Source organism: Chiloscyllium plagiosum, unplaced genomic scaffold, assembly GCF_037043375.1.
Source record: "Chiloscyllium plagiosum isolate Xiang-an unplaced genomic scaffold, Cpla_swu_hap1 HiC_scaffold_14, whole genome shotgun sequence".
Classification (NCBI taxonomy): domain Eukaryota; kingdom Metazoa; phylum Chordata; class Chondrichthyes; order Orectolobiformes; family Hemiscylliidae; genus Chiloscyllium; species Chiloscyllium plagiosum.
The window spans coordinates 18,510,468-18,523,967 of NW_028270152.1; the positions used below are offsets into that span (position 1 = coordinate 18,510,468).

Consider the following 13,500-nt stretch of genomic DNA (forward strand, 5'->3'; position numbering starts at 1 on the left):
GAATGCCGAGGATGCTAGTACATTTAAGAAGATGGACAGATTTTAATAAGATATGGATTGAAGGGTTCTGGAGAGCAGGCAGAAAAGTGGAGCAGAGCTCCGGAGTTGATCTGACCTGCTGCACTTTTCCAACAACACATTTTTCAGCTCTGATCTCCAGCATCTGCAGTCCTCACTTTCTCCTGATCTGCTGCGCTTTTCCAGTAACACATTTTTCAGCTCTGATCTCCAGCATCTGCAGTCCACACTTTCTCGGAGTTGAGATCAGCCATGTTTGTTTTGAATGGTGGAGCAGGCTCTGGCTGCTGAACTGCCTACTTCTGCTCTTAGTTCTTATGCCAGAGAGTGACGACACTAAACAACACTTTTCACTGTATTTGTAGTAGATACACATGACAATAAATTCATCAAATAATATGGACCTCCATTTCCAACAGAAGTGAAATTTTGCTTTTGGAAAATTCAAGAACTGATTAGTGCATAACTTAGCCTACAGTTCAGTGACTATTGATTTAACTTAAGGGTCACCACACTTCAGGAACGATGTTGTGAAAGACAGTCCTTCAACGGTTAAATGTAGGAATTGAATTCACACTGATATATACCGCAAACCAACCAACATCCAATTCAATAAATCGGTTTCTGTGAATTGAATAATCATGTTTGACTATGCTGAAAAGCACCATATAATGTGAAAAAAAATATAAGGCGGAGAATATTGTAGCACGATGGTTTGTCTCGGCCAGAAAGTTTGTGTTCAAGTCTCATCTGCAGCCAGAGATTTGTGAACGTGACCCAATCATTGTAATCAAGGCACGCCCATATTACTTCTGCGCCATTTTATTGTGTGGTGCTTTTGTTGGGGTGGTAAGGGAGAAAACTGGAGGACTACGACTCCCAGAATGCAAATTGTGGTTAACCAATCCTGAGGGTGGGCCATGTCGCGGTGCGTTACGGGAAAGACGGACGCCATCTTATCTCCGTGTGTCTCTCCCACTCTGTTCTGTTTGTGTATGTAATGGCGGTTGGTTGTCTTGACGGGAGTTGAGCCTTAGACCGAGCTAGTCAATCTGGGTATGTGATTCTTGCTATCGAGCGTCTTACGTGGTAGTGAAGGCGACGTCTGTCGGGTTTTCAGAGGAGCAGTGGTGACGAGTAGGGTGGCCGACGGTCATAAAGTTTCAGCAGCTTCATCTGGGTAAGGGAGGCCTATTGCAGTATAGGGAGAGTGGTGGGCTGCTCTTGCAAGTTGTTTTCCGTTCAGTGTCATTGTCTTTCACGACGGAAATAATCAGTCAATTTATAGAAAGAGTGCCCGTATTCATTTATGCAGCATTAGAGTTTACAGTGACTCGTGTGTTGTTTATGTTTAACACCGTTTTATGTATTCGATTGTTTTTTTTCCGTTTCATTTGCATTTATGATAATTTTCATTTTGGAATCAACTGGCGTGTTCCAAAAAAACTTGCAATTCCTAGAGGTATTACCTCATTTATTTTTGTATTTCTGATTTGGCTACAGACTCCAAAGACGACATGGACTGCCATTTTTGTGCCAAATTACAAACAGCGGGAAGCTTTGGGGCTGGGTTCAAAATCTAGGTTTTGTGGCACAATTTGAAACGAAAGGGACTTCAGGTTTCGCTACTTGTCGGCTCCTCATCCAGCTCTTGTTTCCGAAACTCTCCATGGTCTCTCCGCTCCCTACGTTTATAATCTCCAGGCCAAAAGCAACCTGGGATATCCATTACAGTAGATTCTAGATCTTGACTTTTGGGCAAGTGTAGTAAACAATTTATTCGAAGTGGATTTTGCTATTGAAGGAAGGCTCGCCAGAAAATGTAACTTCCTGCTTTTGTTTTAAGTGTCTCAGGATTTTTTTGTATTCCTCCGAGTATAATTGTTTAATTTTACTTGAGTGGTTTCATCTCTGCATGGTATGGTTCTGAAGAAGGGTCACTGGACCTGAAACATTAACTCTGATTTCTGTCCACAGATACTGTGAGACCTGTGGTTTACCAGCAATTTCTATTTTTGATTTTAAAAAAATAAGTTTTGAAATTTCTAGATCATTAACCTAGAAAAAAGTCATCAAATAATATCAATCCACTCTAAGAGCATTACAGCTTTTGGAGTGGGATTAACCTGAGACACTCATGACTCATGTTCATATCATTAATGGGAATGTGTTGCTGGAAAAGCGCAGCAGGTCAGGCAGCATCTAGGGAACAGGATCATTAAACCAAGCTGATACAAACTGAAGGAGGTTTTCATTTTCCATAGTAGCTGTTAGGTATTTAGAATTTCTGAATATTGAAATTTTTTTATGGCAGCTGAATTTGTCATAGTTCATCACTGGGATACTGTGGGATAAGGTTCTGGTCATTCTGCCTTTTCTCTTTTTAATCTTTGTCACCATCTTGGGTGGCCATACACAGTCTTGATGTGTCACTTGTTCTGTGTTTCTTCTAATACTTTTTTTGTGTTTTGCTTGTTTTGTGAAGATTTATCTCCCCCTGTTGAATGTGTGTGATGGATGAGCCCTACTGCTCAGAAAGCTGAGTAGTATTGATATTTAGGCTTATCTCCTTGGGAGGGAAGGAGGGCAGTAAAGGATTAGGTGTGTGTTTGTAAGGGACACTTTCTAAATAATTACATTTAATGCTTGTTCATACATGGGCGATATTAAATAAGATGTGATTCTGAAGTTACTGAGTCGAAGATTGTGGAGCTGGAAGAGCTTATGCTCAAAACGTAGATCCTCCTGCACTTCAGATGCTGACTGACCAGCTGTACGTTTCCACCTCCAGACTTTTCAGCTCTGATCTCCAGTATGTGCAGTCTCTTGAGGTTTCTGAGCCACTTCACAAAAATGCATACTGTAAAGAAGTAGAGTTCACAGTTCTTTTTCAAGGAAAAGTCTGACTATTTTTACTTGTTTGCCTCAATATTCAGAGACTACTGAAGCACATTGGATTGGTCTCTAGATCATCTTGAATTGAATTGTATTTATTGTCACGTGTACCAAGGCACAGTGAAAAGTTTTGTCTTGCGAGCAATACAGGCAGGTCAGAGTTAAGTAGCATAGGTAAGTAAATAATGGGTAAACAGCGGTAAAAATAAAACACAAGTAGAGGCAAATGTTAAGAGTTTGAGAGTTAATTCAGTATTCTAACAGTAGGATAGAAACTGTTTTGAAACCGACTGGTGCATGTGTTCAGACTTCTGTACCTTCTCCCCAATGATAAATGTTGTAGAAAAACAATGCCAGGGTGGGATAGATCTTTGAGAATGTTGGCGGCCTTTCCTTGACAGCGGGCCTGGTCGATGGATTCTTTGATGGGAGGTTGGCCTTTGTGATTGTCTGGGCCGAGCTCACCACTGTCTGTAACTGTCGATGCTCTTGAATGGTACAGTTGCCTTACCAGGTAGTGATACATCCAGACAGAATGCTGTCGTTGGTGTACCTATAAAAGGTGGCAAGGGTATTTGCCATCATGCCAAATTTCTTCAGCTGCCTGAAGAAGAAAAGTTGTTGGCCCTTTGTAACCAGTACGTGCACATGAGTCCAAGAAAAGCTTGTTGTGGATGACCACTCCCAGGAGCTTGACACTCTCCACTTGTTCTACCCTTGTGCTGTTAATGTGTAGGGGGGCATGAGTAACATCCTGCCAGTAGTCAATAATGAGTTCCTTGGTTTTGCCGGCATTGAGAGCTAGGATGTTCTCAGTGCACCATTATTCCAGGTCTTCCACCTCCTGTCTGTAGTCTGTTTCATCGCCGTCTGAGATTCGACCGACTATGGTGGTGTCATCAGTGAACTTGTAAATGGTGTTAGTCTGGTATTTGGCGACACAGTCTTGGGTATACAGTGAGTACAGTAGGGGGCTGAGTACACACCCCTGAGGGGCTCCAGTGTTGAGATTGAAATATTGTCTCCAATCTTCACTGATTGTGGCCTGTGAGTCAGGAAACTGAGATTAGATTCCCTACAGTATGGAAACAGGCCCTTTGGCCCAACAAGTGTACACAGACTCTTGGAAGAGTAACCCACCCAGAGCCATTCCCTACCTTATATTTACCCCTGACTAATGCACCTAACACCATGGGCAATTTAGCGTGGCCAATTCACCTGACTTAGACATCTTTGGATTGTGGGAGGAAACCAGAGCACCCGGAGGAAACCCACACAGACATAAGAAGGTGCAAACTCCACACAGACAGTCACCCAAGGCTGGAATTGAACCCGGCTCCATGACACAGTGAGGCAGCAGTGCTAACCACTGAGCACCATGCCGCCCACAACTGAGGATCCAGTTGCAGAGAGTGGGACCTAGTCTGAGACCACTAAGTTTAGTAATCAGTCTCGAGGGGATAATAGTGTTGAAGGCTGAACTGTCGTCAATGAGTAGGATTCTTATGTAGCTGTTCTTGGTGTCAGGCTGTTCTAGGGAGAAGCGAAGGGTAAGTGATATGGCATCTGATGTGGATCTGTTGATCCGATAGGCAAATTGGAGTGGGTCAAGAGTAGTGGGGAGGCTGGAGTTGATTAATGCCATGACCAGCTTTTCAAAAGCACTTCATTGACACCGAAGTTAGGGCCACTGGGCAGTAGTCATTTGAGACATGCTGCCTTAGTCGCAGGAATGACGTTTGCCCTCTTGAAACAGGCAGGGACAGTGACCTGCTGCAGGGAGAGATTGAAGATGTCTGAGAAGACCTCTGCCAATTGCACTGTGCTTGCTCTGAGTGCACAACCTGGTACCCCATTGCTTTCCTTGGATTCACACAAATGAAAACTGATCTGACCTCTGATGCGGTGACTATTGGGATAGTCAGGAATAGGTGTTACCTCTGCTGAAATTCTGCTCAAAGTGAGCATAGAAGGCGTTGAGATGATCTGGAGGGATGTGTAATCATCTGCTATCTTGCACTATCTCTTTTTAAAACCTGTGAATTTCATTCAGTCCTTGCCATAGTCACCAGGTGTCTGGTTTGGATCGGTATTTGTCCTTGGTTGTTTTAATGGCTCTGCGGAGGTCATATTTGGATTCCTCATATTTTAGTGCGTCTCCTGATGTGAAGTCCTCACATCTGATTTTTAGCAGGTTCTGTGCGTCCTGATTCATCCTGGATTTCCTGTTGGGGAATATCTAGATTGACTTCCTTTTAACTTGTTAAAGTTGTTATGACATGGCTCAGAAATAATACCTAACCTTCTTGTTTCTGGTTCACTACCACACAGTTGGCTTATTTAATCACTGAGACCAGAGATGTACCTAAATTTTTCATTTCATAATTTCAATGACAAATACAAAATTCTTTGAAACCTGGTACAGTGCCTTAATGGAGCTTGTAATCATTCCACATCTTTTCGTCCGAAGATCTAAAGTGAGATGTTTATAAACGATTTGGAAAGTGTTGAAATGTCTCATGAAAGATAAGTTATCTAATGTAATTATCCAAGGAATTCTGTAGTTTTATGCAAATAAAATTCAATATGTATTTGAACCACCTAAAGGAGGTAAAAAAGGCACTCAGGACCAATACTGTTCTTGTTTAAGAAGCTGTCATGCAGCTAACAGTTAAGCCTCTAACTCATTCCTTCACACTTCATCTTGTTTGCAAATATTTGGCAATAGAATAGACCACATGGCTGCCTAATTTTTACTTCAAGTTCTAATTTCTACTTTGTAGCCATAAATACCAGGTAAGAAGTTGCATTTGATGTCTCAATCTTATTTAATGTCAGTAATGATGGATGGATATCTGCAATCATGTAAGTGGACACTTTGAGCATAAAAATGTTATATTTGAGGAGGATTTTTGTTTTGGTTTTGCTTGAAGGTGAAGGTAGTTTCTAATTTAACTTCTGACTTAGATAATCCAGTTCTTGTAGTTTGACCTTCCAAATAGGCCAGATCTTGCACCAGTCAAACAGTTAGGGTGTCAAGCCCCATTGTAGAGACATGCATACATTATTTAGCATATAAGACATTGTTGTGGTAGAAAAGGATTTTGAGCATCAGTGTTTTGGATGAAATGGTAATTTGAGGATCTAGAAGCCTTTTTGAGTGAACAGCAAAGAATACATGTTGCTATTCAGAGAGCACAGGAGTTCTTCAGGGTACTGTTCAATGTTTATTACTCAACTGATATTTTTTTGAAACAGTTGCTCATCTCATTGTCTGCCTTATTCCTGTTTCTGTGACCTTGCCAAATGTCAATTAACAGCTGCAAATTTATTATCTGTCAACCAAATCATGAAAAGAGCTTTATAAGTGCTGATACTTTTATCTATGTAAATGATTCTACTTAAACTTTAGTTACTTGGATACGTTGTTGAATATGGCTGATGTTCAGTTGATATTTGGCCAGTCTGATTTGATGAGGTTTCCTCAAATTGCTTGGACATTTATTTTAGATGTTCTCTAATTCCTATAAATGTCCTTTGCTTTCAGACTGATATTCAGCACAGACAAAATGTATATAGCTTCTTTATCAATCTTTTCTGTGTTGCTTTTAGGCCTTTCTCTGATCACCTGTCTCAAGTTCCATCCAAACACCTTACCTGAATTTATTTCTGTTGTAATTTGGAGAATAAACCCTGAACTCTAGAATGATGCAATGTCTAAATGTAGACTGCAAACATGAGTTTAGTCGCCATTATCTAACTAAAACTTCAGGCAGATTGTTTGTTTGTTTGTTTGTTATTTCCATTCCTGTGTGCATTGATTTCATTTGGTTTTCTTCCTTTGCTTGAGTTTTCTTGGCATGGAGGGATTACGCATAAAATTGGTCCACTTAGGGCAACCCTGATCCATCCCTTCTGGAGGAACCTTTACTTGCGCTCTGTGCACAGATAATTGAAGAATAAACAAAGAAGAACACTTAAATCCTAAATGCTGAAGAAATACTGTACTGGGATGGATTTGGATGTTCGTCTTCCTAAAACTAGGCCACTTCGAGTTGTAGCTGAGTAGGAAACCGTTAAAGGTGAATTAAAACAGTGGCTTCCCCGTTGGAGTAATAAGAGCTTGTGACTGTGTTGTAAAGTGGAAATGTTTTTATGTTCAACGAGTTGAACTTTGATGATTTGCTGTCTTATTTACCAGGTCATATAAACAGGTCATCGCAGGGAAGTTGTCCTTAAAATCAATTCCTTTTGAAGGATGGGTTCTAATAAGAGGTGAGTACCCTGAATCCACTTCCTTGTAAGTTTTTGCAGGCAATGTATTATTGTGCTTGTATAGTGAAAGTTGCTTATGACATTTAAGGTTAAAGAACATTAATGTACAATTGGTGGGAATGAGCCCTTGAAATCCCTAATTTTCAGTGTCCATTTTACATGTATTCTAGTTCCCAATGCATTCTGCAATATTTGAATTTGATTAAACATAAATGTGTTTTAGTTGAGTTAGGTTTTGAAGTTTCTTTCATTGATCTTGATATCATACAGCATTAAATTGATGTTTTGGAGTGGGTGAAGCGCAAATAACCATGAATATTGTTTAAACAGGCTTTTATACAACTAGTAGTCATATTGTGAGGTCATGATGGTAACTAGCAGCTTTTTTTTGTTCAAAATCTTTTCTCATCTTTCTCCATTTTAAACTTTATCAATCCACGTTTACATTGGCTATGTGCCATGCAAGTATATTAACACACACCAGGTATTTTTGGTTTTTTTTATCTTTATAATTTCTTGGCATATATTGAGAAATCCCTAAACTGTAAGCAATCCTGCTTCCTAAATTTTAGGTTTCTTTGTAAATGCATAAGTGCTACAATAACATTTGAAAAAAAGTTCTAAATACAAACAGAACAGGGGCATCATCTATCAAAAGTTTGAGGACAGGCATTATCTATCATCTAGCTAATTAGTGGCCTTAGGTCAGTGTTATGAAACCTTAGTCCTGATGGGTCATCATGAAATAAGAAAGGATTCAATCGATGAGAAGGGCCATTGGTAGTAAACACAGAAGTTCCAGAGTATCTACTTGTGTTTAGATTAGATTAGATTAGATTAGATTACTTATAGTGTGGAAACAGGCCCTTCGGCCCAACAAGTCCACACCGACCCGCCGAAGCGTAACCCACCCAGACCCATTCTCCTACATTTACCCCTTACCTAACACTACGGGCAATTTAGCATGGTCAGTTCACCTAACCTGCACATTTTTTGGATTGTGGGAGGAAACCGGAGCACCCGGAGGAAACCCATGCAGACACGGGGAGAATGTGCAAACTCCACATAGAGAGTCGCCTGAGGCGGGAATTGAACCCGGGTCTCTGGCGCTGTGAGGCAGCAGTGCTAACCACTGTGCCACCGTGCCGTCCACACGGAGAATGTTACCTGACACCTGATACCTAAAACTATTTCTTTGTCAAATAAAATTATGACACTACAGATATTGGCAATTGGAAATAAAAGAAATTACAGGAAAAAAACTGTTTAGTAGCATGCGTGGAGGGATATATATGTAGGCATTTGTTTTTGTCACAACACCCTCTCTTTTCAGAGTAAGTAGAACTGAACGGAATGGCAGGTATGGATCTGATCAGATCAAGGACCGAGTGGAATTTCGAGAGCGGAGGGATCGGAGCTCAAGAGGCACAGATCGGGATTATGATTACAGAAATTCCAGTGACGATCGCCGTAATCGTCGACATCAAGATCATCGAAACTCTGAGAGTGCTGAAGTTGGTGTAAGTGAATATTTACTGGAATTTAATACTTAGTGCCCAGCCTATTATTATTGGTGAAGTTGTCTGCAATATCTGTAGGAAGAATCAGTTAACATTAAAACTGGCCACGGTTTATCCCACTAACTCCTATGTTCCTCATTCGTTCTTATGTCACTTGCTGCAGCTCCACCTTGTTTCCTACAAACTTGAACATGAAGTCTTACCTAGGTCATTACAATAAATGATAAAGTGCTAATGCACCAGACATTATTGGGAACACTATCTGATGCACTCTGTTAGTTCTCTTTCTTTCTTCCTGCCCTGTTCTCTCACTTTCAGTTAAGTACCAATATCCATCAAAAAATTGCTTTCAGTATGTGAACTTTTGCTATTAATTATATGTGGAGCTTCTAGTAAAGGGAGTTTGTCCAGAAATTCATATAGCTACTCTCTTGTCTCTAGTGCTATTAACCCTCAAAGCATTTAATTTGATTAAGCCACACATCCTTATTTTATCTTTATCTGCCACTTTTCCAAGTGTCAGTCATTCTTCAAAAGATGGCGTGATAGCGTGCAAGTTGTGCAGTCTTATTAACCTGGTAAAATTGATTTTTCTTGGTGAATTGTATGTTCCTATTGTTTTTAAATAATTTCAATAGATGTGGAAATTCTAGCAGCATTTTACTCACTCTTCCCATCGTCCTTGGAATTAAGCAGCTTGCTTGGGCTATTCCAGGGGTTAGTTAAAATCATCTACTTTGCTGTGGGTATGGACTCTCGTGCAGGACAGACCAGATAAGGGAGGCAGATTTCCTTCTCCAAAGAACATTAATGAACTAGCTGGGCTTTTAAGATTGATTGATTAATGTTGATTATCATAGTCACAGAGATGAGCTTTAATTTCCAGAATTATTTATTTAATTCAAATTCCACTAGCTACATTGGCCTGGGTTTCTAATTACTGATCTTGCACTGTCACCATTACGTCATTTTCCTGTCTACAACGAGGCAATGTGCATTGTTGCAATGATTGCGCATGACGAATCTTGACTACATTACCAATGTGCCTATGATGCGGTCATCCAATAATAATTGATAAGTGGCAGTTGTCGTAACTACCTAGATATGGTATTTTCCCAAGTGGTGCGATGTTGTGCCATGGCTTCCTGATAAATCTGCAATTTAGAAGCTAATTGTGGCTTTTGATTTGAGTTATCATGGTAGGTAGTTTTTGTACACAATTACACCGACAGTCTAGACTTTCTCCTGTTGACTTTGTCATGTGTCACTCATTCAGCAACATATTGTGAAATGTTAGCACAATTAAGGTAGAGAAGAATGGGGACAATGTCTCTAACACATTGAGCTTAAATTGCTGATTTTTGCAATATTTGTTCACTGCTTGTTTGTCATATTGCACAATGGGTTATGTTTAAGAAGAAAGCACATCTTATTACATGATTGTATCATGCAGATTTGTAAGGAACATACATCTACCTCCACAGTAGAAGAATGTAACTCTGCACTGCATGTTCTGATTTTACTGAAAATGTTAGCGATGTTCTGTAAGTTTAAAGCTTGAACAATGCAAAAGTGGATTGGGATAGGATCTGACTGGAGACAGGATTGATTGAACGACAAAGCTGGTGGTGCAAAAACAAGGGGAGTACGGCTCTTGATCTCCTGCATGCAAATGTGTTAAAAAGGTCCATTTCAAAATAAAACAATTAAAGTACGTCACATAATGTGTTGCCTGTTGTGCTGCACACTGCCTAACTTAGTTTCTTCATGCAGTCAATCTATCATAGTATCTACTTGAGTATCCAAAGTTGAATGTGTTCTGCTTGATGTAAGTCTTTGCTTTTGTACCCTGTCAGCAATCAGTTGAGTACTTCTCTACATTTAGAAAAGGGGAATGCAGAAAGCCAATTTTTGTCTCCCTCATAATTTTTGGTTTACAGCAAGGTTGACAAGTAGCTTTACCATCAAAATCTTTAACAACAGTGGTAAAAGTTAAAACTCACTAAATATGTTTGCATGTTAGCCAGTTTCTCGATAACCCACCTCATTATGAAATAGACCATTCAGTTAGTGAATTAAGAACATTTCCTCATGAACAAAGTTTGAATATATAGATAACTTGCATCTGTGCTTTTACAAAAATAATTGTGTACTAATCGTCAGCACCTTTTGAAAGAATGAGAAACTTGCCCTCTGCAAAGTGTCCTTTCAGTCAGCCTCTGGGAAGTGAGGGTTGGTAATCTGATAATCATGTCCCCATATGAAATTTCTTTTATCGGGAAGCTATGTAGTTTGTGCTCAGCAATGGCCAGGTAAGGCTGACAAAATAAATCTATATTCACTTACTTAGTAGTGTGTATTTGATTTCCCAGTATGCTTTGTCAGTTATAAATGGAAACAGAAAAACTTGGGAACAATCAGCAGTCGGGCAGCATCTAGAATGGGAAACAGCAAATGTTTCAGATCAATTAATCTTTTTTATTAATTTTTATATTTCCAGCATTCTCAATAGGTTGCTTTTGTATGCTTTGTTAGTCTCTTGTCTGTCGAAATGATTGTCACTGTTGTTCTGAGATTTTCTTCAGCTCTGTTATGCTCAAGTTCTTCCAAATTTTCATTTTAGAGATATCAAGAAAGAAGAAGCAGCGATCGATCAGATGGTGGTTACCATTCAGATGGTGACTATAGGGATCCAGATCGAAATGACCTGAATAACGAAAAAGAAAGCAAGACTATTATGCTCAGAGGACTGCCCTCATCTACGACAGAGGATGATGTATGTTATTTTCTCCAGTGTTATACTTGAATAATGCTCCTTCAAAAGAAAAGGCAATAGGAAAAACAAATGAGGTTGTTTCAATTCTTGAAACCTGTCCAGTTTCCTTTTAAATGCTGTAATTGCATTAGCCTTCACCATTTCCTGTAGCAACTCATTCCATACATGCACTTCCCTCTGTGTGAAGAAGTTGCCACTTCAGTCACTTTTACATCTTTTTCCCTCCTCACCCAAACTCATGCGCTCTAGTTCTGGACTCCTCCAACCCAGGGAAAAGACCTTGTCTATTTATCGTTTCCTTGCCCCTCATGTTTTATAAACCTCCATAAGGTCAGCCTTCCAACGCTCCAGGGAAAACAGCTCCAGCTTATTCAGCCTCTCCCTATAGCTCAAATCCTTCAACCCAGGCAACATGCTTGTAAATCTTTTCTGAACCCTTTCAAGTTGCAAGAATTGGGGGTTATGGGGGAGGCAAAATAAAATGGAGTTAAGAATCGATCAGATCAGCCATGTTCGCATTGACATTGTAAAATATCAATGGGTCAAATGGCCTACTTTTGTTCCTACATCCTATTTGAAATTCATTGGGGGCCTTCTAATAAAAAGGATTCTTGCTCTTTCTGATTATTTGGGGTCTTCTGGTACATTGGCAGTGTCCCTATTTCTGGCCAGAAGGCCTGGGTTCAAGACCAACCTGTCCCAGAGATATCATAACATATTCAAACAAATTGAATAAAATTGTTTTCAGATTTGAGATTGGAATTCCTTGGAAATCCAGGAGGTTCTGGATGTAGGTTTGCCCTCTGAGCTGGAAGGCTCATTTCCTTCCATGAACCTTCCAGGTCAGGAAGCAAACCTACATCCAGAACCTCACCCTGAGCTACAAATCTTCTCAAAACCCGCTAATCCAGTAGGTTTAACTGCTATCCTTTTACAAACAAATATGTGCTAAACAGATATGAGTCAGCCAGCATTTATCTTGCAGCCAATATCCCTAAATACACATACTCATCAATGTACAATGGGAAGTACTTCACTGGCACTTAAATATTTTGCAAAATCTACTCAACACTTTGAGTATTAGAAAGCTCTGTGGATTTGGATTCAGATTATCATAAATTTGAGATCACATGTTTTTGCACATAGACCAGTGTTATCTCAGCTCGTGGTTTTGGATAAGTTGCAATCAGTTATGACTGTTGGGTGGAAATGGATTTTTTGGCTGCAGGGAAACATTTAAAAAATGTTAAAATGAAGCATGAGATTGCATAAGGGAATTTTGGTGCCACTTAATATGGTTAGAAATGGAAAAGATATGGTCAGTATATGACTGCTCAAATTACCATCTTGTTTATTGAGGTTTGCTGTAATTTATCAGTACAAAAATGTTCAGTGTTATTTGCTTTAAAGCAAAATTGTAAAATTTTGACTGCTTTAAAATAGAGCACTAGAATTTTTTTTTTACTTTTTCCTATGTAAATTCATCATTGAACTGATAATGTAACCTGCACATTATAAGAGCTATTATGTATCCACTTTCCCTTGGCGCAGTCATTCTGTAACTTATTTTGATTAAGTTCAGGTGCTTCTGCTGAGCCTTGTTTAACATTGCAGTTCATACATTGACTTCCAGCATTTGCGTTGACTCAGAATTTCCATTTACTTTCTAGATTCGAACAGTTTTAGAGCCTTATGATGGAGTTCAGCCAAGAGATGTGCGACTAATGAGGAGCAAAATGTCAGGTGAGATTTCTGTTCCTGCTCCAGGCTTTTCCCCTCCCTCCCACAAAGCAAAAAAAAAAAAAAAATTTGGTTACCCAGTGGCTGAGAGTTCAGAATTAGAATACAAGAATTTGCCATGGCTGAGGAACATGAAGCGTAAAATTAATAGTTTTGTTGAGAACCAGTTGTAACTTCCATTTTAATTATGCAGTGACAACGTAGTCAGTGTGCCTTTCTCCTTTTTATAAGTTACAAAGGCTGACAGTCCAAGATTAAAAAGAGATTCCATCATTA

At 39.6% G+C, this 13,500-nt stretch overlaps 1 protein-coding gene across 5 annotated transcripts in view; it reads left to right on the plus strand.

The window, feature by feature from the left end:
* The first annotated feature begins 960 nt into the window (after nucleotides 1-960).
* LOC122558858 (RNA-binding protein 5-like) overlaps nucleotides 961-13,500 on the plus strand; it is a 40,174-nt gene continuing 27,634 nt past the window's right edge. For 3 of the 5 annotated variants that reach the window (XM_087994104.1, XM_087994108.1, XM_087994107.1), the window contains exons 1-5: nucleotides 961-1,074; nucleotides 7,115-7,188; nucleotides 8,522-8,708; nucleotides 11,332-11,484; nucleotides 13,155-13,227. In XM_087994104.1, coding sequence (XP_087850230.1) covers nucleotides 7,172-7,188; nucleotides 8,522-8,708; nucleotides 11,332-11,484; nucleotides 13,155-13,227 — 430 coding nt within the window. In that variant the 5' untranslated portion in view covers nucleotides 961-1,074; nucleotides 7,115-7,171. Of the gene's footprint in view, nucleotides 1,075-1,176; nucleotides 1,199-6,822; nucleotides 6,996-7,114; nucleotides 7,189-8,521; nucleotides 8,709-11,331; nucleotides 11,485-13,154; nucleotides 13,228-13,500 lie in introns of those variants that run through there. The other 2 variants (XM_087994106.1, XM_087994105.1) reach the window with 2 other exon arrangements.